The following is a 23,790-nucleotide window of genomic DNA, read 5'->3' as shown; positions in this document are numbered from 1 at the left end:
GTGAGCGTGGGGGCCTCCTGTTACTCCTGTCTGCTTCCTAAGACCAGTCCTGGGCCCAGGACCATAGTGGAGAAAACTGTTTCAGACCTTCCTGGCTGAGAACCAGACTGATGCCAGCAGGGAACCCTGTGAGAAGTGGAACTCGCCCATGGGAAGGGTGCTTGGCCTGGACACTCAATTACTGTTAATAATGGCACTTTTTGCCCTAGCCGGTTTTGCTCAGTGGGTAGAACGTCAGCCTGCGAACTGAAAGGTCCCAGGTTCAATTCTGGTCAAGAGCTCATGCCCAGGTTGTGGGCTTGATCCCCAGCGGGGGGCGTGCAGGAGGCAGCCGATCAATGATTCTCTCTCATCATGGATGTTTCTATCTCTCCCTCTCTGAAACCAATAAAAATATACTTAAAAAAAATAACAATGGCACTTTAAAAAAAATACATTTTTATTGATTTCAGAGAGGAAGGGAGAGAGAGATAGAAACATCCATGATGAGAATCATTGATCGGCTGCCTCCTGCATGCCCCCGCTGGGGATCAAGCCCACAACCCCAGGCATGTGCCCTTGACTGGAATCTAACGCAGGACCCTTCAGTTTGCAGGCCAACGCTCTATCCACTGAGCCAAACCAGCTAGGGCAATAATGGCACTTAAAAAAATATCTTTTTATTGATTTCAGAGAGGAAGGGAGGGGGGGCACAGGGAAACATTGATGTGAAGAGATACATCGATTGGGGATTGAACCTGTAACCCAGGTACATGCCCTTAACTGGGAATCAAACCTGAGACCCTTTGGTCCAAGGACCAATGCTCTAATCACTGAGCAACCAGCCAGGGCTAAAGTGCTAAGCTTTTGAAAAAAGTCATTTTGACTAGCTTTTGGTGTGGAGTGGTAGACTAGATGTCAGGCAGAACAAATGGCCTCTTCTGTGCCTCACTTTCTTCACAGTTGAAACAGCCAGGGCAGACAAGCAAGCAGGGACCAGCACTCTGATCTGATGGTTCCGGTGGGAGAGGTGCTGTGTGGCTATTTCCAAGGAGCCTGACTGAACCTTGCCCCAGGAGAGGAAGGGGTCTTTGGTGTGAGGAAATGAAAAACATCTCAGTGATGCTGAGCTTTATGAAGCCCAATGAAGCAATTCTATTTCCCCCTCTAATATGTTTTTTATTAATTTCAGAGAGAGGGTGTGGGAGAGAGAGAAACACTGGTCGGCTGCCTGCTGCATGCCCCCTACTGGGGATTGAGCCCGCAACCCAAACCGGGCATGTGCCCTGACTGGGCATCAAACCAGCGACCTCCTGGTGCATGGGGCAATGCTCAATCACTGAGCCTCACCAGCCAGGCTCAATGAAGCAACTCTTAATATTCTGATCCCCACACCATCAGCCAGTCCCAACACAAATGAAGGCCTGTGTGCCAAGCTCACACCTTCAGGGTGGGGCCCCTTCACAGCCTCTGCAGCTCCTTTCCTGGGCTTCTCTGGGGCATTGCCCTGCTGAGCATCCAGCGGAGGTGTTAAGGCCTTCAGGAAACCCTTTTCTCCAGCAAAACCAGGTTTGGCATCGTGGACTCTACATTATTATTATTTAAAAAAAATTAAGTTTAAAAAATTGATTTTCAGAGAGTGAGAGAGAGGAAGGGAGAAGGCGAGAGAGAAACATTGATGTGAGAGGGAAACATCTATCGGCTGCCTCCTGCATGCCCCCTACTGGGGATTGAGCCCACAACCCCGGGCATGTGCCCTGACTGAGAATCAAACCGGCAACCTTTTGGTGTATGGGATGATGCCCAATCAACTGAGGCACACTGGCCAGGTCGTGGATTCGGCGTTATTTTAAGGCACATTTCCATCACCTCCTGGTTGCTACCACTTGACACTGGGAGGTACTCAAGCCAAGCCTTCCAGGCTTTCTGCCTGAATTCACAGAGCAAATCTTTCTCTTGAGTCCGAGCAATCTGTGCTCTCATGATTCAGTTTTTCTAAAATGTGCAGGTCACCGAGTTGCAATTCCAGCCCTTTCTGAACCTCTCTCTCAATTGTTATTGTTGGAAAATATTAATCATAAGCAGGGGCATTAAGATGAAAGTGAGCTCAGGCAGAAATTTTTCTAATCTGCTCATTCCCACTTTCAGAACCCTGTCCTCCCAAGTCAAAGGGCAATGAAGGACATGCATGTGCACGATGGCTTTCTCCTTGCTTCCACTTGTGGGGAATTTGTGATTTCCTTCATCCCGCCAGAGGAACTGAAAACTTCAGGTAACTCTCAGCCTCTGCCACGATTATCAGTAAGATAGAAATCATGCACAAACGAAGATCAGGCCTTCAGACAATAAATACTCCACTGCCATTTATGTTGTCATTGTTAGGAAAACGTGGGGTTAGCAGGAAACCGGAGATGGTCTAACATTTGAGTTTATAAAATCTTTGTGGAAGTTTTCCTCTGGGTCAGCTTTGGAGATGGGTTCCGCTTGACTGCCGTGGTGTGGTGGATCCCTGGCGAGTAAGAAAAGATCCCAGTTAAGTGGGTGTGAGAAGAGAAAGTGATCTGCCTAGTTTGGATCCCGATGAGCCATGACTTCTAAAAAGAGGCAGCAGGATCTGCTGCACATAATTCTAAGCCAAGCTGCCAAACGGTTAATAAAGCAGAGCCCCAGACGTCCTGGGCCGATTCTACATACTAACTGTGAGAGCCCCAGTAGAAATGGTCTGCCTTTCAGTGCGCAGCCTGAAGTGGGATGAAAAAGGGCAGGGCCTTGTCCGTCTTTGCAGCTGACCTTTCTCTTGGAGGGTACACTCCATCACAGGCAAGGGAAACCAGATGGCAGAACGGCCCAAACCTTCCTGAGGAAGAGTTCAGCAGGAGGTGAGGGGGAGGGAGGTGGTGTGTGGCCACCAGGGTGAACATCTTCTAAAAAAAAGGCCCACAGCAAGACTAAAATGGGTGCTTGGGTCCCACAAACTTGCTTCCTGGAGAAGTCCAATAAGTCCCTAGATGTACATAGTTTGTCCAAAGAAGCCACAGGAATGATCAACCCACCCAAATTTGTGCTTGGGATGGGGTGCACTCAGGATGGTGGATGAGCAAAAAGTGTGGAGGCTGGGACCAGGTGTTCTAGCCTGCAAGTAGAGCGATGCTTCGCACATGAGAGTGCTCAAGCGGGGTTTGTGCTGCTCAAGTAGCAGTCTTCTGGCCCTGCCCCAGCCGGAGTTTGCCCACCCTTATGATCATCTCCACCCAGGGGGGCCTAAACCTGGAGACCTGTGTCCTGCATCCGGTCCAGCTCATCCCTGAGGTGGCACCTGCTCAGCCTACTTTCTTTAGGGACAGACCTACACTCACAATTGTCAAAACTGCACTTCTCTGTATCGAAAAGGTAGGGATTTTCCCGCTTCTAAAAGCATCTATCAGGGGTCTGAAATCCAGACTTGATGTATCACCTAGAAGTCACGTCTACCCGTGTTGTCCTGATGTTCTCTATTGGGAGTCCTTCAAAGGCACCAACCAGTCTAGTTTCCAATGTCAGCCCTGGCATTGTGCCTGTCTCTGAAAGATGACATACGGCACTGAAGTCCTCAGCACCAGCCTGGTCCTCAGAAGTGGAGCCTGTATGTGCTCCTGTTGGGCTCGGGGCTCTAGTTTGCAGGTGGAGGTGTGTGCATGCTCGTTCCATCACTCTACACTGCCGCTGGCTTGCAGCACTTCTGACTTGTAGGCAACGCCACTATTACTATCTGGGCAGGTTGCAAAGCTCCTTGTCAGACCGCTGGAGACTTCTTGGTCTCCAGTGGTTTCTATTGGTAGTTTATCCATGTGACAGTGAAGACAGAAAAGTCTTGACCATCAATATAAGCATCAAGGTGTGGCACAATAATCCTGTTGAAGGTATAATAGGGAAGCAGGCAGAATAGCTTCTTATTCTATTCACCTTATTCCAGACACATTTATGTCATCTACTTGCTCTCCACGGAGTAGCTTTTAACTAAATAAGCATGTTTGGAATTTACAGTAAGTAGATGTATCACACATAGTACACATGAAAGGCCATTTTTAAGTTCTTAGGTTAAAAGCAACTTCTAAAGTCTCCCAAATGTTCATCAGAATTTATCATCTATTATGCTCTCCCTCAGTCACTGTAGGAAGTTTGAAGGTGGCATTTAATTTCTGAGGAAGATCTGTAGACTCCCGAGTCTAAACAGAAAATACACAGACATTTCACCAGCTTGTGACATACCAGGAAATACATGAAATATTCAGGGTTCCACACTACTATATAATGCTGCATTTCTTGATTTTATTTGAAACAATGCATATTTTTTTTAGCATTTTATGGTAGGATTTTACACGTGTCATTTACACAAATTACAAGGTTCTGCTTCAAGTCTTTAAAAAAATTTTAAAAATTCGGCCCATGTGCAGCACAGTAATATGCAAAACTACTTTACATTATACACACTTTTTATCAAAGGAGATACAAAATTCTGGCTTGTAGTTTTAAACAAATACAAGAAGCTTCAAACTAGACACAAAGGGTTAATTAACATTAATTCTCAAATATAAGTCTGCACTTGGTGTTGTATTTCTCTGAGATGTAAATACCAAATTCCTAAGGGATTTTACTTTTTCCTTTTTCAAAGGAAAACTGACAAGACGTCCCTTGCACAAGTCCCTCCCCATCAGCTCCCTCTCTGCCATCCACTTGTCCCTTCCCTTAGTGTCAGACACTTGCATGATATGACAAATAAGGGAATTATGTACTTCCGCTTGTGGACCAGAGCCTTTCAGTTAACTCCTCGCCTGCAAAAATCTAGGCAGGCAGAGCTGATGCAAATGCTTCATTATTCAATAGGACAACACTAGGTAACCTAGTCAGCTGTGATGCTGAATAACTACACGAGAGGAGTGGAGAGAAAGGAGGTCCCTACCCAATGTGCTTCTCAATGGTGACAAATTCATGGCATTAAGAATCAAGTTGTCTGATGCTAAGAGAACTTTAAAATCTTTCTCAACAGAACATGCCCACTGATTGCTTAAGGGACTTCTCTGATGCTTATGCATAGATATTTTTCAGCATGTTGGAGGCAATATTTTATACGTTATTTCTAAAGGGTTATAAAAAGAGGCAATAAGGAAGAGTAGGGCTTTTTCTGCCCTCTTAAGATATTTTTCTATCACTGGCATCCATTGTTCCCTAACCATCATCTGATACCTAAATGTGTGTATATGCATATTTAAAAGAATTACCCATCTTTCACTCAGTCAATATACAGCCAACTCTTGATTATCTATTAGAACCTAAGTGACATTTACTACAAGTAAATTTCACACTGAACAACAGATCATCCTTTTGGTACACAGCTCACGTTCACGGTTTTACACCCCCTGTAGGCCACAGCCTATCAAGACCAAGTTAGAGCACACAGAATTGTTCCCGTCCTCTAACCACGCTGGGGATGTGAGGAACCTGGGTGAACACATTCAGCAAGGGCTTTGGGAACCAGCCCAACGTGGAGAAGGGGCAGGCTCCAGCTGAGTGTGAGAAAGGACACGTTTTTAGTCTCTTCTGATTTACCGCTTACAATATGCCTTCATTATTTTGTTTTAAGTTTATGATTACTACAAGATTCAAAACCTGAGGCATAGTCACTATTTTATATAGATAATGGAGAGTTGACTGTAATCATGTTTTTTAATGACTTTAGCCCTTTCACATAAAAAATTTCACAACGTATGATAAAAAGATTAAAAAAGACTACCATATGACATCTAGAAGCATTTATTTTATGCAAAAAACTTAAATATGATTATGTGTACACAGAAGTGCACACATTACCTATGCTGAACAATACCAAGAAACAATATATCAATGCAACAGTTGTCTTCTAAAATAAACATTAAAATGGAGCCCAGACTGCCAGACAAAAGCAACACACTTCTTTCCCAATAGCACAATGCTGGAGATCAACAGCAATCCTACACCTCCAGCTTCCTCACAGAGCTGCCCAAACCCAACTGTTTAAAAAACTGACTTTTTTTTACATCAATAAAAATATGGTGACAAACATTATAAAACCAAATGCTGGACAGTCTTTACTCCTTTAAAATTTCAAATATTCCAACATAATCACAGGAGTAAAAACCACTTTAAAATGATATGCTTTATGAAACAACAATATGTACATTTATTGCAAATTATATTAAACTAAAATGGAGGGGGGAAATCAAAATATGAAGTGATATGAAATCATTAATAATTTTAATTATTTTCTCACTCTGATAAAAATCAGAAATCAACATTTATAAAATTGCCACCACATCACTTTTCATAGCAGGGAACTGAAATCTGTACATCTCATTTTTGCAGAAAAGTAGGCAGGCAGGAAGAATTATACATAAAAGTTTCCAAAAGGAAAGACAAATATTTCATCTGATCTCTTTTCTTCTAAAAAATTAATTCAGTAGGCTTCTACTTTTTTTCTTGTGTAACACGGGAATTCCTGGCTCTAAAATTGATGAATTTTTCAGTGTCAGTGTAAGGACATCCTGTTACTTTCTTTAACATAAAAATATGCAGCATGGAAATTAATGGTGTATTTACGCCTTTAAACTCCAGATATGCAGGAACTGGAACCAAGTGTTAAGCAATTTGCTTAATTATTGACTTTTCATAAGAAAAGTCTGGGGGGAGGGGGTGTAGAACAGAGTTGCTTTTAGCCTCTCTCTCTCTCTCAAGAGTTTCTGCTGTACATTTCCACCAGAGGACTGTGGTCATGAGAAAAGGAAGTAATAGTTTCTTTCAGTTTTCAAGGCAGAGAGTGTGTCTGAAGTTAACTTCGTTTTCTGTTCAGGGACACTTTGAATCCAATTTTTTGCAGAAGTTGAAGCTACTTCTGTTTGGCCTTCATTTTCTCCCTTTGCAAATGAGTTTTCTTTTTACCTTGGGGACAGATGAAAGCAACGTTAGAAAATATGTAAACATGAAAATAAACTGGAATTATTTCACTTCTATAGTTATAAGCTAAAATCTGAAAAAATATATTTTTCACTTTTCACTTGAGACTTTACTTGGTTTAAGGAATTATTTCCCTAACTATCAAAAAACAAAATGCCAATGAAGAAGTTTTTCAACTATTAAGTGCTGCTTCCCAATGTCCTATATGCTTACAATAATAAAATAAAAGCTGTTATTTGAAATAATTGTCATTTTTTAATTAATACTTTCAAAATGATATTGTTATGGAAGAAAATTACTGGATACTATGGCAAAATCAATTATAAGAAGCAGAGTAAGTTTTGATTCCTAAACTGGGCAAAGAAATAAATTTTAGCATACTCAAGGAACAAGGAGAAAATTTAGCTTAATTCTGTTAAGTTAGCAGAATCTCCCATGCTTCTGGAGGGCCCATCTAATGGGTGAGGGAGCGAGGAACAGGACACACAGGGCGTGGCCTCATCTTCTGCTCTCAAATTGTGATTCTGGTTTGCCTGCAGTTGTCCAATTTAAGGGCAAGTCATTAGTAGCCACCTGGCCTGTGCAATTCCGCACTTGAAATCAGCCAGATCAATATTAAGACTGTGTTTTCTCAACAACTTCAAACTTGGGAGAGAAAAATAAGGGAGTTTTTTACTTATAGCCCCATCATTACACATACAGATATTGTTTCCTGACCATACTATACAAATGGCTGATTTTTATAGATGCATAGAGTGAATTCAAGGAATTTTCTCATAAGTTAACAATACCAAATGCAGCCCAAAATATAAGCAGTAACATTTATTGGAACATACACATGAACACACACACACAATAAGTAGCTAAGGGAACACATTTACTATAAAAACCCAAAGGGATCTAAAAATTCTAATTAAGGTGACATCTTAAAACGTTCAGCATCAACTCCCAGATTAAGAAGTAAAATCTATGCCAATAAATTTTTGTACATACCATCCATGTTTGGTGGAATAAAATACCCATTCTTGAGTCAGTAATAAATTATATAAGTAGGAATCATCTTTGAACCATCAAAGATGAGCAGCCTGTGAGGTTGTTTCATTGGGGCAGGCGGGGAAGAGGTAAGTTGATTTATATTAAAATTAACACTAGCAAGAGGAATTAAAGAGTAGGAATATACCTTGTTCACGTGTCAAGACTTCTACTTTCTCCATTCTGGGACTTTTATATCTAAAAGGTAGCTATTTATTTTAAGGGAACCCTGTGCAAGTATGTTAAGGACACCAAACAAAAGATTATACTGTTCTGGCTAATATACCATACCCTAATTAAAATGAACCAAAAGGAAAAAGGAGATCTTTTCAAATTGATGTCCTGGAGGTTATGAAATCAAAACCAATGCCATCATAACCTACTCAGGAAACCAAGGGCTGGTACCCTCCTCAAAGCCTGCGTTCCCTCAACAGCGGACACGTCCTGAGCACGGGGACAAGTTTGGGAAGGACACGGGCGTTACCTCTGCAGGTCAATCTGTCTCTCTGCCGGCGCTGCCTTTTTGGCTCCGTCCTGCAGTTTGGCTGCTTTGGCATTACCTGCCTCCAGACCGCCGGGGCCTTCCTGGCCGCCCGCGGCTCTCTTCCTTCCCTTGCCAAGAGGTTTACTGAGATCATCAGTTTTGGTTGCATTGCCCTGAGATTCAGACTTGGGCCGACGTCCTCTCTTGGGCTTTGAAGGGGCAGGTGGTCCCGATTCATCCACTTCCTCATCTGTTTTTTGCTGGATATTCTCTGCACCAGCGGCTGTTACTGTTCTTTTCTTTCCTCGGTCACTGCTGATGTTGCCCTGGGTAGCCTGATCAGAATTAATCTCCTAAAAGAGCACAAGACAATTCTATAAACACAAATTTTTTAAACATCAATAATCGGTAGTAGAAAGATGTTTCCTGAATGTATTTGAAAGGGGTTGGGGTCCCAGAGCTTCTCATTAACTACTTGCAGCCCATGAGGAATATAAACTCCTTGAGGGCAGAGATTTGAAGGTGGTATCTACCATGGTGCTTGACACATATAATGTACTCAATGCTTATTTAAAATGCACAGGCAGGCCCTAGCTGGTTTGGCTCAGCTGATAGAGCACTGACCTGCGGACTGAAGGGTCCCACGTTTGATTTTGGCCAAGGGCACATGCCCAGGTTGTGGGTTCACTCCCCAGTAGGGGGCGTACAGGAGGCAGCTGATCAATGGTTCTCATCAATGTTTCTATCTCTCTATCCCTCTCCCTTTCTCTCTGCAATCAATAAAAATATATTAATAAATAAAATAAAATAAAATGCACAGGCAGTAAATATAAAACAGAAAATCTACTCAGTTTTGCTACCACACCCATTCTAAATGAAAAGGTCCTTTTGCCCTAGCCAACTTGGCTCAGTGGTTAGAGCCCCTGTTCCTGGACTGAAGGGTCATAGGTTCGATTCCCGATCAAGAGCACAAACCTCGGTTGCAGGCTCAATCCGGGGTGTGCAGGAGGCAACCAATCGATGTTTCTCTGTCTCTCCCCATCCCTTCCTCCCTCTCTCTCTCCCTCTCTCTCTCTCTCTCTCTCTCTAAAAAAAAACCAAACCAAACAAACAACAACAAACCAATGGGAAAAATACCCTCAGGTGAAGATTAACCTAAAAAGAAAAGGAAAAAAAGGTCCTTTTTATTGATGCTCCAATCAACTGAGGCACCTGGCCAGGGCCAAATTACATTTTTAAAGGATTAAATTGGCTCCTATGTGGTGATTGGATTGGAAGGGGTCAAGAATGTTAACAAGAAGGTAAAAATTACTACAGCATCAGAGGTTTAGTAAATAAGATAATTTAATAACATTGTAAAGGAAAAAAATAAACACAGAGATAAGGCTGTTTAAAAGAGAAAAGAAAGACTGCATTAAAAATCACACATTAGCATAGTCACACATACATGAACATTATGTACATATGCATATGTATAAAAAACTCATGGACAAGCCAAATGAAGAGGAAACCAGTTGGTTAGCTACAGGTATGAAGAAAAAGAACATTCCAGCCCTGGCCAGTATGGCTCAAAGGATAGAGCACTGGCCCATGCACCGAGGTCACAGGTTCAATTCCAGGTCAAGGGCATATCCCTGGGTTGCAGGTTCCACCCCTGGCCCCCTTCAGGGACATGCCAGAGACAACCAATCTATACGTATCTCTCTCTCCCTCTTCCCCTTCCACCCTCCCTTCTATTCTCTCTAAAAACCAATGGAAAAAATTATCCTTAGGTAAGGATTAACAACAACAACAAATAAGAAGATTCCTAAAGATGACATTGGCAGTACTGCTTTGCCTAAATACAGAGATGTGTCTTCGTTCTTCTTTTAACCATCTCCCTTCATATTACAATTTGTTTTCTCTCTTAGGAAAATATCAGGAGAGAATGTGCTGATGTGTAACCATGCATATTCAGTTTGCTGAATAATTTTTATATACATAACTAAAAAACTGGTTTATGCATCAATCTCTTTGAGAAAGTGGCTAGCAAGAAATACCCCCTTAGATCTTTATCTTCTTTTAGTATACTAACAGTATAGTCTTTTGAGCCTACAAGACTGAGGACCAGACCCTAAAAAGAAATGTCCCTATCAACTTATGGGAGACCTGATAAGAAGCTATCTATTGGGCTTTTGTCAAAATATAACCAATCCATCTCCTCAGGTTACAGTGCATTTGTTAAAGCATCTTTGAAAGTGTGAAAGAGTTAAAATAAGGGTTTGGAACAATATAATATTATAAATCAATTAAAATTAAAATTTTAGTCTCTCAGAAATTAGAATTCAATGCCCAATTTATCTTATATAGAATTTTGCAACGAGGCTGGAAAGATTATGGCTAGCTGTCTGACTAAACACTTGTACCTGTACTACCTCATAATATTTATTGTTGCCACTGAATGACTGTGGCAACATGCAATTTTGCATCTAAATTTGTTTACATTAAGACTGTTTAATTCTATATAAGGATCTAATAATATTCAAATCTATTGCTTTCTGAGTTCCAATATTTTATGTCCCCAAAGGTAATTCCTAAAAATTTGATAAATACCATAAATATATGGTGGGCAACACAAAGATAAGTCTGTCAAGAATATAATCTGTGTGAAGAAAAATAATAGTATCTTCATGCGATTCCTACTGAGGAATGTTATTAATTTCATTCTGTAGTTGAATGGAAGCTTAGAAAGCAAGCAATCTGCCCAAGTAAACACACAGCCAGCGAGTAGCAGAGCCAGGATTCAGACTCAGGTGTGTCTGATGATCCTACCAATATTTTACTCCTTTCTAATCCTACCAAAAATTGGGTGCCATAGTTAAAAGGTCAACAACAAAGAATGCAGCTATTAAACAAAAACTCAAACACATTATAAAAAGTTAATTCATAAATTTAACTTTTAAAAATAAAATAGATACAAAAGAATGGCAACCCGGCAGGAGTCAATAAACTTTTGAAAGTTAGATCTTAAAAAGTCAAATCCTAGTCTTTCAAGGCTTGGGAGAAGTGTGGAAGAAGGATACCATACTCATAATGGGCGATCACTGTAAAATGAAGTCAGGGGATGTGGGCAGAATCATTTTGGGAGAGTGGAAGCATACTAACTACAGCAAGGGGTGGTATACACACATGTAAAATATGTAGTAAACATTAACTTCCTGACTGTGTGTTTCTTACCCCTACCATGCAATTTATAATAGGAGTCTTCATGAGAGAAATCTACTTGTTAAATTTTAAAATTTACCTTATTCTTTACTGGGTCAATATTTTTTGCAGGTGTGACAGAAATAATTCTCACAGGGTTCTCTTCATTTTCACTAACTCCAGTTTCTGCTGCCTCTGAACTCTGCTCCCTGAGGAAGAAAAATAAACCAAAGCTTCTTTATGTCACCACATGAATAGAAAGTTTGCGATCTCACCATATCAATAGAGAAACAAAGGTTCAGGCTGGTTTAGAAGAAGCAATGTTAGCAAGATTCAGATCTGTGGTTACAGACCATTCACTGGTCTCTTATTAGTAAGGTTATTGATTTCCATTTAATCTTACTAATATAAGACAGAAATAACTATCTAAAACAGTGGTTCTCAACCTTTCTAATGCCGCGACCCTTTAATACAGTTCCTCATGTTGTGGTGACCCCCAACCATAAAATTATTTTCGTTGCTACTTCATAGCTGTAATTTTGCTACTGTTATGAATTGTAATGTAAATATCAGTGTTTTCCAATGGTCTTAGACGACCCTGCTAGCGGTTCTCAACCTGTGGGTTCTCAACAGGTTGTCAACCTGATCTAAAACCACCTAAGAGAAAGATTAGTTATCAAAAAACAAAATAACACATCTATTCTAAGCCTATCTCTTGGGGGTAAAAAAATCCTAAAACAAAATAAAAATATAATGATAGATTATCATTGTCTCCAGTATAGTTGTCTCCACTCTGTGTTCTTAATGCTTTGCAAAGGTCGGGGCTACAAGAGGCCACAGGGGAGGTGATTGAGCCCCACCATCTCTAGCAACCACAGATTTCACATTAATTTATTCTGTAATTTGGGGTTCTACTGATAATTCTCTCTCTCTGAAATCAATAAAAAATATTTAAAAAAACTTCACAATTAAGAATAAAATCTTTAAAAGCCACAATATTTAGTGTTGACAACAGGTGGAAATTCTTATGCAGTAGCTACAATAGCAAATGTTTGACATCTATCTATAGTAATAAAAGGATAATATGCTAATTAGACCAGACATGTTCTGGACATCCTTCTGAATGTCCTTCCGAAAAAAGCCACAGTGGCAGGGGCAGAGGCGGTTAGGGGCAACTAGGCCGGCAGGGAAGAGCAGTTAGGGGCAAGCACGCTGGCAGGGGTGAGCAATTAGGGGTGACCAGGCCAGCAAGGGAGGGCAGTTAGGGGCGACCAGGCCAACAGGGGAGGGCAGTTAGGGGCAACCAGGCCAGCAGGGGAGGGCAGTTAGGGGCGAGCAGGCAGGCAGAGTGGTTAGGGGCGAGCAGGCAGGCAGACAGGCAGGTGAGTGGTTAGGAGCCAGTGGTCCAGGATTGCGAGGGGGAGTCAGACACCCCCTAAGGGGTCCCCAAATGGAGAGGATGCAGGCCGGGCTGAGTATATATATAAAATGCACGAATTTTGTGCACTGGGCCTCTAGTATATATATAAAAGCCTAAGCAACCGGCTGACCGTACACACAAGTTTGATATGCATAAATGGACTCATTTCTCAAAAACCACACAAACTACCACAACTTACCCAACAATCTCTCTATATAAAAACCTAAGCTATGATGTGCACTGACCACCTGGGGGCAGATGCTCAACACAGGAGCGGAAACCACAGGCATGGAAACATGGAACAGACTGATGAATCTCAGAGGGAAGCGGGGAGGGAAGAAGGTGGGAAGAGATTAACGAAAGATCTTATGTTCTCATCAGTCCTGATTAGGCCAGGCCGAGGGACCCCACTGGTGCACCAGGCCTCTAGTGTTAAAATAAACAGGGAATATTTTTATAAGTGGAAAGGTTATTTTTACTCAACTCACGCATATAAATTCAATTTATTTAAGAATTATATTTTCGCCTGGCTGGTGTAGCTCAGTGACTGAGTGTCGACCTATGAACCAGGAGGTCATAGTTTGATTCCCGGTCAGGGCATATGCCCAGGTTGCAGGCTCGATCCCCAGTGTGGGGTGTGCAGGAGATAGTCAATCAATGATCCTCTCTCATCATTGATGTTTCTCTCTCCCTCTCTGAAATCAATTTAAAAAAAAAAAAAAAAAAGGAAAAAAAAAAAAGGAAAAAAAGAATTATATTTTCTTATGTTAAAATTTCACATATAGATATATATAGAAGAAATTTCCATGTAAATTAGTTATATTATAAATCCTTGTGTTTTTTCCATTTAACTTTTCTACACACTTAAAATGCTATACTACACTGGCAATTTACATCATCAGTGCTAATTTAGCACTACTATTTTGTACCAAAATATTTCCTAAAGACTATTTTTATGATATAGTGCTTTAGGAAAAATAAAAAGATAAATTGAGTTGTGAAATAAAAACAAATGGGGGAAAAAAATTACCTTGACCGATTTCCTGTTGAAGGGTTTAGCTCTGAATTTACATTAATGTTGCTTCCAGTCTCAGCTCCAGTGCTCCTAACATACGGTTTCCTTCCCGTTGCTGATAAAGGCTTGTTTACTGCACCTAGTACTCCAGTAGGTTTTGGCTAAAATTAAATATAAATGTTATTTTATATCTTACTGAAAAGAATACATACACATTTAGGCACATGTAAGAAATATTGTTTAGCTTAAGCCAAGGAATTATTGTTATTTTAGAAAGTCTATCCTAAATTTCTTAGAAATGACAATTCTATGAAACTACACTTATCTGAATATAGTAATTACAAATCAAGTATTACCTGTACTTAATAATAATTAGGCAATATTTAATTATTCCTTATTGCTCAATTGAAATAAAAGGGCCCCATAAACACAGTGAATATAATAAATAAGACATAATAAAATATATTACAAATAAACTGAGGGTATATATTAGTTCAGATAGTGTTAATTGAAAATTAAATTTACTTTTGCTCTTTTAGGGGTCATATTACTTTTATATAATATAAACTGTCTAACTCATTAATACTTTGAAATTATTTCTTCCCGTTATATATTACACATCTAAAATTATTATACTACTTTTCAGAAAAATCTGCTTTGTGGATTCTAAACTTTAGAATCAGGACTGATGAGAACACATGATTATAATTCAAAAGCGTGTTTAATGGCAATAAAAGCCCCAGAGCTCAGCTTGTGTGGCTCAGTGGTTGAGCATGGACCCATGAACCAAAGAGGTCCCCAATTTGATTCCCGGTCGGGGCACATGCCCAGGGGTTTCAGGCTTGATCCCCAGAAAGGGGGGAGGTGATATGCAGGAGGAAGCTGATCGATGTGTCTCTCTCATCAGTTTCTCTCTCTTTCCCTTCCTCTCTAAAATCAATAGAAATATATTTTAAAAAAAAGAAAAAGAAAAAGCCCAAGAAAACAAATGCTTTAGATCCTACAATCCACAACATGATCCCTAAGAATCAAAAACTATAAAATCTGGGGACAGTTAATGGTTATATCTCAGAAGTAATATATACATGAAATAAAGATCCCCAAGTTATCTAGTGCATAATACCTTTCCTGTTAACAGAAGTACTCGCGTCTCTTCTGAAATATAACTCTTGTCATTACAGAAATCCTATAAAAAAAAAAAATCAAAGTGAACATGTGTATTTTTATTACGTTTGTGTTTACATATCAATTAATCAGATAAAGCATATTTAATGAAGCATACCATAAGTCTAACTTTAAAATGAAATCCATGGCACATAAGACTTAGGCAAATATCAGAGATAAATTACTTAAATCACATTTAAAATGAAACACTTGCATTTTTTCATGTTTTGATTTTGTCCAAATAAAAAAGGTAAATATACCAACAAAATATAATTAAGTGAATTAAACCAAATGTGGACACTGAAGATACTTTCCTGTAAATCATATCTAGAGCTCAAATTTGATACTTCCATGCTTTTCTGTTACATATCCTGGGAACAGCACACAAATAATCCACAGTGGTGTCAAAGAAACAAAATGCTTTACTACAGTCAAGAAGTTCATTAAAGTAACATTTTCTTTTATTATGTTCACCTTCACACTAGTGTTACAGGAAAAAGCAGCGAGCTTACATGTGCCCATAAAGAAATCATTTTTGACATGTGTTCTAGGCAAAGCTGTATCTTTTTTTCTTTTCTTTTTGCACAAAGGCTTTTATGTAGCTAAATTACATGTTACAAGGCCTAGGCACCAAAGTTCATTTATTTTATTCATGAAGATAATACTATAGCCTCACTAGTACTATCTCAATATGCCTAGTTTTCCAGTGTTTCAATTATATCAGATTAAAAGCAACATATTAGAAAAGGAAATGAGGAAAGTTGTTCATTTAAAAACAGAAAAAACCCAAGATATCATTAATGGAAAAAACACTAAGTTTCAAATATCAAATTAAGAAACTATTAAAATTATGTGCAATGACAAAACAATTTAATTATTGAGAATAGGATCACTACTGTATGAATATTCTATTTGGGTACTATTCCAGTCATGACAGCTTTGGGTTAAGAACAAAGTAAATTTAAATTCAAGAGCTTATTTAAGAATATTTGTAAAGATGAGTATATTCAATTAAAGGGCAAATAACTTTGTAATCCTTATTATTCCAATAAAAAAACAGGCACAATATATGCCAAATACTAAATCATTAAAGAAAATCTGATTAAAATTTTTGTCAAAGTATGGCATTTGAAGTAGGAAGCTTTATTTCCTGGAATGTTCTTCTGTAAAGTACTGTGTGTGTAGGGTGGGGGGAGGGGGAAGATATTACTCTGAAGTCTACCTTCAGGTTTAAAAATGTGTAAAAAAATTTTAAGTATTGTATTTTTTCTGATTACAAAGCACAGGAAAATTAAACTTCAAAATACCACCTTAAAGCAGGAAATAAAGGATTAAGAGTTTTTAAAAATGTTAACACTGAATCATTAAAGGAAATAGTCAAAAGAAAGATATTCCATACTCAATATTCTTTCTCTCCTTGATATGACTAATTAAAAAAAAGTTAGCTAGAGAGCCAGACTGCAGGGGTTCAGTGTTTGAGCGTCAACCTAGGAACCAGGAGGTCATGGTTTAATTCCTGGTCATGGCACATGCCCGGTTGCTGGTTCAATTCCCAGTAGGGGGCGTGCAGGAGGCAGCCGACTGATGATTCTCATTGTGGATGTTTCTCTCTCTTTCTCCCTCTCCCTTCATCTCTGAAGTCAATAAAAATATATTAAAAAAAAAAAAAAGTTAACTAGAGAAACGTAAAGGAGATTGAGTTAGCTGGAAAACTTATTTACACGAAAAACTTAATTTGCTGATAGCAGAATAAATGTACTATGTATTGCCCTAGCTGTTTTGGCTCAGCAGATAGAGCATCATCCTGTGGACTGAGGGGTCCCAGGTTAGATTCTTGGTCAAGGGCACATGCCTGGGTTGAGTTGCAGGCTTGATCCCCCATAGGGGGCGTGCAGAAGGCAGCCAATCAATGATTCTCTCTCATCATTGATGTTTCTATCTCTCTCTTCCTCTCTGAAATCAATAAAAATATATTTAAAAAAGTGGTTGATTAGAATCCAGGTCTATCAATTATCAAGACCAATTCTGTCTTTTAGTTGTAGTTTTGTAATTAATTCCATTAATTCTAACTCTTTATTTCATATATATATATATATACAGTATATGAAATAAATGTATTACACTGTGTCAAACATTACATACTAGAAACATCCAGAAAGCTCACTTAAGAACACTACCACCGAGCAGGATTTGTACCCTCCTACTCTGTAAGGTGAGAATGATACTGTTCAGGGCTCTGGAAGACAAGCCCCCATTTCTTCATAAACTCACAGAGGTATTTTTTTTACTCTACAGTCAAGACAATCAAATATTTGTCACTAGGGTTGATGGTAACTGAATATTAAATCAGTTAGTGTGGTAGAAAAATGAAGGAAAAGAAAATTACCTTTTCAGGTTGTGTAAAAAATTTCATTGGAAGTACTGGATCCTTTGGTGAGTCTGCATTGCACAAAGCACTTTTACTATTTATAACACACAGAGCCACATCACATACAGTATAAAGTTTCTAGGGAGAAAAAAAAAGAAAGGTCATATATAGCTTTCAGTAGTGCAAAATAATTACAAGAACCAATTCTACCCAATGCATAAAATGGAATCAAAAGAAGAATGTGTGGTTATTATTTATTTCTTGAACATTTCACATTTGTATTTGACATTTATTCTTATGTAGCCTCCTGTTAAACAAAAAAACTCATTTAACATGAATGCCAAGTATGCATTAAACAAGAGCAAACAAACCAAAGAAAACAGAAAAAAATAAGATATACTTGTTTGTAAATCTCACTAAAAGTTTGTGAGACAGTACAGTTGTAAAATTTATTAGCTCTCATCTCCTTGCTCTGGAGAAGTTCTAATGTCTTTTCAGAGTAATAAACAGGCCTCAAATAATAGAATTCAACAGTAACAAAACAATAAAAACTGACTATAAATATATATTTGTACAAACATTCTGTAATCAATGTGTTAATTAATAGCAAAAACAAGTGGGACAAGGGCAAAAATATTTTTTCCTGTGACATCTTACTGGACCAACATATCTTACTTCATTTGTCTTGGATTCATCTGGAGACTGGGCATCTTTTGTTAACTTGATGTTCTCTGCCATCTTCTTCATAAAGGCATGGCTATTGTTTTCATTCTTTGTCATTAAAACTTCAAGCATGAACCATAGGCACCTAAATGGTAAACATTATTCACCTATTACACAGACTACATGTAGGTGTTTCTGCTTAAATGGATTAAATATCTTTTTGGAAAGTTCTGATACTTGAATAGAATAAGAGCAAAATATACAATGGGGGGAAAAGGAGACTTAAGTAATACTTTAAACAATAAAGAATTTAAATAAAAAAGTAAAATATAAAGAAAACCCTAATGATTAATAGAAATATCCTATTAATATTAAATTCAAATGGAAAATTAAATCACCAAAATATTAAAAATGAAGGCAGCTAATGTGAGAAAATATGAGTTTCATGAGGCACATAAAGACTCATTCTAGGAGATCCAAGATGGCGGCGTAGATAAACATCTGGGCTGCTGCCGTCCACAACAATTGCCAAAACTACAACTAAAAGACAGAATGTCTATCACCCTGAACCACAGGAAAGCTGGCTGAGCGGAACTTCTACAACTAGACTGAAAGAGATGGGTGCAATCAGGGCACAAACGCTGAAAAACTGAGGTATAGGGGAGCGCACGGGTGATACGAGCTGGCGGCGAAGCCCAGCTGGAGGCAGGCGTTGCTTTCTTCAATCCGAAGAGAGACAAGCCCCCAATCTCTCTGAAATCCAGTTTCTGGGGAGAGACTGGGCTGTCTGCCATTGGGTCGGAGTGAGGGTGGCTTACTAGCAGAGCTGCGTGGAGGTAGAATTGTTGGCTGCGCCAGGGCGCGAGACGGCGGGGACGCGGTCGGAAGCGGCTCATTGCCAGTCATTGCTGTTTGCCACGCCCTAGCCTAGTGACGCCCTGAGACTCCGCCCCGCACAATCTACAAACACACCCAAGCTCCTAGCAGAGGCTTTTGCATATGAATGGCCTTCTCTATTGCAGTTTAAACTAGTAAACTTGCAACCCGGTACAGATAGCTCCAAGGCCTCCAAGCTCCAAGCAGGGAGGAGAGGACAGCAGTTCTTGCTGTAGCTCCTGCAGGGTGGCCTCAGACAGCAGCTGAACTGCACCCCATTGGAGATTCAGAAGCCAATGCACCTAGTGGTCAGTGTGAGGCACCAGATTTCAACTCCTCACATCCATAAGTGACACATTCGGGAGGCGGACTCAGTGAGCACCAAAGCCCCACTCAAACAAGCCCTGTACCACAAGCGTGTCTCCAGCGCAGCAGTGCTTCTATTATAGTAGACACAGCAGGTCCTCACAACCAATTGGCCTGGAGGCTAATTCCTCCCAGTGTACCAACAGCAATCAAGGCTTTTAACTACACCAAGACTTTCCACTCAGCCCACAAAGGGGTGTACCAAGAGCGACCACCTAGGGTGATTGGGGAAGCTGAGCTACCGGCCCCTATAGGTCACTGACCACACAAAGCCACTCCATCAACACAGGGAGGCAGCCAAAATGCAGAGACACTGAAGTATGTCACGAATAGAAGAGATGGAGGAAAGTAAACTAATGGACGACACAGTGTTCAGAATCACATTTATAAGGTTACTCAAGAATCTAAAAACCGCTGAGAAACTTGAAGAGACCTTCAAGGACCTTAATGAGAATACCAAAAAAATAAAATAAAAAAGGAAAAGGACCAGTCAGAAATTATGCATACACTGTCTGAAATGAAGAATATACAGAAACTCAACTGTAGACCACTGTACCCGAAGAGTCTAACCAAAGATCTGGAATATGAGGAAGCAAAAAACACCCAACCAGAGAGGCGGAAAGAAGAATCTAAAAGTGTGAGGATAGCATAAGGAGCCTCTGGGACGGCTTTAAGCGTACCAACATCTGAATTTTTGGGGTGCCAGAAGAAGAGAGAGAGCAAGATACTGAAAACCTATTTGAAGAAATAATGACAGAAAACTTCCCCCACCTGGTGAAAGAAATAGACTTACAAGTTCAGGAAGCGCACAGAACCCCAAACAAGAGGAATCCAAAGAGGACCACACCAAGACACATCATAATTAAAATGCCAAGGGCAAAAGACAAAGAGAGAATCTTGAAAGCAGCAAGAGAAAAAAAGTTAGTTACCTACAAGGGAGTACCCATACGACTGTCAGCTGATTTCTCAACGGGAGTGGCAAGAAATATTCAAAGTGATGAACAGCAAGAACCTACAACCAAGATTACTCTACCCAGCAAAGCTATCATTCAGAATTGAAGGTCAGACTAAGAGCTTCACAGACAAGAAAAGCTAAAGGAGTTCATCACCACCAAACGAGGATTACATGAAATGTTGAGGGTATTCTTTAAGAAGAGGAAGAAGAAAAAAAAGGTAAAGGTAAAAATTATGAACAACAAAAAGACATCAAATACATACCTACCAACAAGTGAATCTAAAAATCAAGTGAATAAAAAATCTGAAGAATAGAATGGACTGGTGAATATAATAGAATCAGGGACATAGAAAGAGAGGGGATGGACAATTATCAGGGGGAAGGGGGCCTGAGGGGTGCAGGAAGAGATTGGACAAAAATCGTACACCTATGGATGAAGACAGTGGCGGGGGGTAAGGGCATGGGGTGGGGTGGGGAATCAGGTGGAGGGGAGCTATCGGGGGGGCGGGGAAGAGGAAGACCTGTAATAATCTGAACAATAAAGATTTATTAAAAAAAAAAAAGACTCATTCTAGCTCAGCCAGTGTGGCTCAGTGGTTGAGTGTTGACCTATGAACCAGGAGTTCACAGTTTGATTCCCGGTCAGGGCATATACCCCCAGTGTGGGGCGTGCAGGAGGCAGCCAATCAATGAATGATTCTCTCTCATCTCTGAAGTTTCTATTTCTCTCCCTCTCCCTTCCTCTCTGGGGGGGGGGGGGGGGGGGGGAGGGAAGAAAAGAAAAAGACTTCTTCTAGCCCTGACTGGTGTGGCTCAGATGGTTAGAGTGTTGTCCTGTATTCTGAAAGGTCTCGGGTTCGATTCCCAGTCAGGGGACACACCTAGGTTTCGGCTTCCATCCTCGGTCAGGATGCATATGAGAGGCAACCGACAGATATATCTCTCTCACATTGATGTTTCTTTCCCTCTCCCTTCCCCTCTCTAAAACCAATAAACATATCCTCAGGTGAGGATTAAAAAAACGAAGAGTACAAAGCAAAAGCCAGCAATGGAAAAGAAAAAGAAAGTAAGTATCGCTTTAAAGTTTCTTTGAGGCCATTTGCAGACAATCCTAGGCCCTCTCTCACTTGTTCACACTGCACCACACACCAAATTCCAGTTCACATAAAGAATACTCTCGGAACCAGTGCTTTGTAATCGTGACTTGCCTGTCTTTCCTCTAGAGACAAATATGTGCCTGGGGTAACAAATCTAATTTTGTATTACCCCACTCTTGCCATAGAATATTTTGTATGCTCATGCCTATTTTTAGGCATTATCTTTTGAGGTTAAAAGTAAAGATCATTTAAAGGAGAGAGATTTTTACTACATGGCTTTCTAAGTTGTCAAACTAAGTAACTGAATCATGTATTAATATAAACAGCAAATATAACAAAACATAAAAGGGTTTTTATTCTAATGGGAATAGTAAGAGAAAAAATTAAGCATTTTTTAAAAAGTAAAAATAATTTTAAGAATTCGTGAAAATCAACATGACTTACTCTTTAATATCACGAAGCTGATCAACATCTTGTGATCTTGTAAAATCTGGATCATGGGCTAGCAGGTGAATCATGTATGGAACTACATATTCAGGCAACAGTGATAATAATTTCTCTAAAGTAAAAACATTATTATTAACAACAGTAAAGGTAGCTTTTCTAAAATCCCTCTACTTCAGTTTCCATTTTCCCTCTCAGTTATTCTACATTACAGGCAACATAAATCCAATACTAAAATACTTTTATTTCTATTTTAAATGTTATAAAACCAAAGAATAAATTAGATGATATAGAGGGTCCCTGGCAAAGCTAGAATAATTCTTTACTCACTGACATTTGAGCAAAGTGTTCTAATTGAGCCATACTGCTGACCCCATAAGAAAAATGCAGTTTCCTCAAACAGTATCATGCACTATAGAGGACTCAGAAACCAGAACTTTAGATTTTAGGTACATCATAATTGCGAAGAGAGCATTCTATAAAAATCAGTGTTATTATAAATTACAATAGAAATATATAAAGTACTCCCCCAATGACATACTGACAGGATATACTTGCACACCAGAAACTTTCAAAGTGACTTACCAGTAGCCATAGGGTTCTGTTTAATGTACTCCCTGCGTATACTGATATTTTTTAGTAAACATTGTCGTGCATGTGCTCTTCTCTCCTTCACAGGATCTTTGGCACATAAGGCAAAGATTGCCATATACTCCAATGGAAGAAGTAACTTCACAAGGGCCTTATGCAGTTTCTGAGCAAATATCTGCCTTACTTGGTAGCACTCATCCTACAGCAGCACAAAACCAAAAATACTTAAATACAATCTCTTTTGTGCACATATACATACTGTAAATGGATCTATATCCATAGAATACTTTCTATGTATTTAACTTGGAAGGCTAAGTAACTGACAAAAATAAGATTACTTACATTAATAACAAGTGCACAGAGCTGAAACTGTTCTGGGGTTATAATTTCATGGTAACAAGGTTCCTGAGCAAGCTTCATTATGGCACTACCAGCAGCTAATCGCAAGCGAGACATATCAGATTTACTATAAACAAAAAAGAAATAAACATTTCCTATAACCATTATCATTCATAAAAATACTTTGATCCCTTTTTTGAGTATTAAGATATTCAGCACAATTTATGCTTAAAATGACAATGTACAAATATGGGAAAGCTACTTTGAATCCTTGAATTCAATACAGGTAAAAATGCTCGAATCATAGTGACTATCTGATAATAAATTTATATGCCTTCATTTTTAGTTATGTAGCTTTGATCCTCCACCACAGCCAATAAACTCTGCTTACGATCACAACCACACTAACTGCAGCTCTCGGAAGAACATTAGGAACTATATTTCTCATTTTAAGAGAAATACACGTTCATTGTAGAAAATCTGATTTTAAAACCACCAAATTAAAATCACCTATTAATTAAAATATATTTCCAACAATTTTTAAATGCACAGGCTTGTATACACACGTTTAATAGAATTCTAGCTTAAGCCTATTGTCTGATGAAATGAAGAGCTAGAAATCAGGAAATGATTTGTACCAGAAAAGGGGAGGTATCAGACAAATATCTAAAAGGAAAGGATACCTCCCTGGCTGGCATGGCCCAGAGGCTAGAACATTGACTGGCCCAAGCACCAAAGGGTTGAGGGTTTGATTCCCAGTCAAGGGCACGTACCTGATTTGCAGGTTTGATACCTGGCCTGTCAGGTGCATGTGAGAGGCAACTGATCGATGTTTCTCTCTCACATCT

At 39.4% G+C, this 23,790-nt stretch overlaps 1 protein-coding gene across 3 annotated transcripts in view; it reads right to left on the bottom strand.

Annotated features, from left to right (window-relative positions):
* Window positions 1-4,267: 4,267 nt before the first annotated feature.
* Window positions 4,268-23,790, bottom strand: part of PDS5A (PDS5 cohesin associated factor A) — a 98,942-nt gene continuing 79,419 nt past the window's right edge. For all 3 annotated transcript variants that reach the window (XM_079769100.1, XM_079769101.1, XM_079769102.1), the window contains exons 24-33: window positions 22,946-23,069; window positions 22,598-22,802; window positions 22,013-22,127; window positions 18,287-18,419; window positions 17,630-17,749; window positions 15,203-15,265; window positions 14,095-14,240; window positions 11,745-11,853; window positions 8,462-8,814; window positions 4,268-6,930 (exon numbers count right to left, since the gene is read on the bottom strand). In XM_079769100.1, the coding sequence (XP_079625226.1) occupies window positions 6,927-6,930; window positions 8,462-8,814; window positions 11,745-11,853; window positions 14,095-14,240; window positions 15,203-15,265; window positions 17,630-17,749; window positions 18,287-18,419; window positions 22,013-22,127; window positions 22,598-22,802; window positions 22,946-23,069 (1,372 nt within the window). In that variant the 3' untranslated portion in view covers window positions 4,268-6,926. The remainder of the gene's footprint in view (window positions 6,931-8,461; window positions 8,815-11,744; window positions 11,854-14,094; window positions 14,241-15,202; window positions 15,266-17,629; window positions 17,750-18,286; window positions 18,420-22,012; window positions 22,128-22,597; window positions 22,803-22,945; window positions 23,070-23,790) is intronic.

The sequence above is a fragment of the Cnephaeus nilssonii genome (assembly GCF_951640355.1).
Source record: "Cnephaeus nilssonii genome assembly, chromosome: 1".
Taxonomy (NCBI): domain Eukaryota; kingdom Metazoa; phylum Chordata; class Mammalia; order Chiroptera; family Vespertilionidae; genus Cnephaeus; species Cnephaeus nilssonii.
This window is presented reverse-complemented; position numbering and strand designations above follow the sequence as displayed.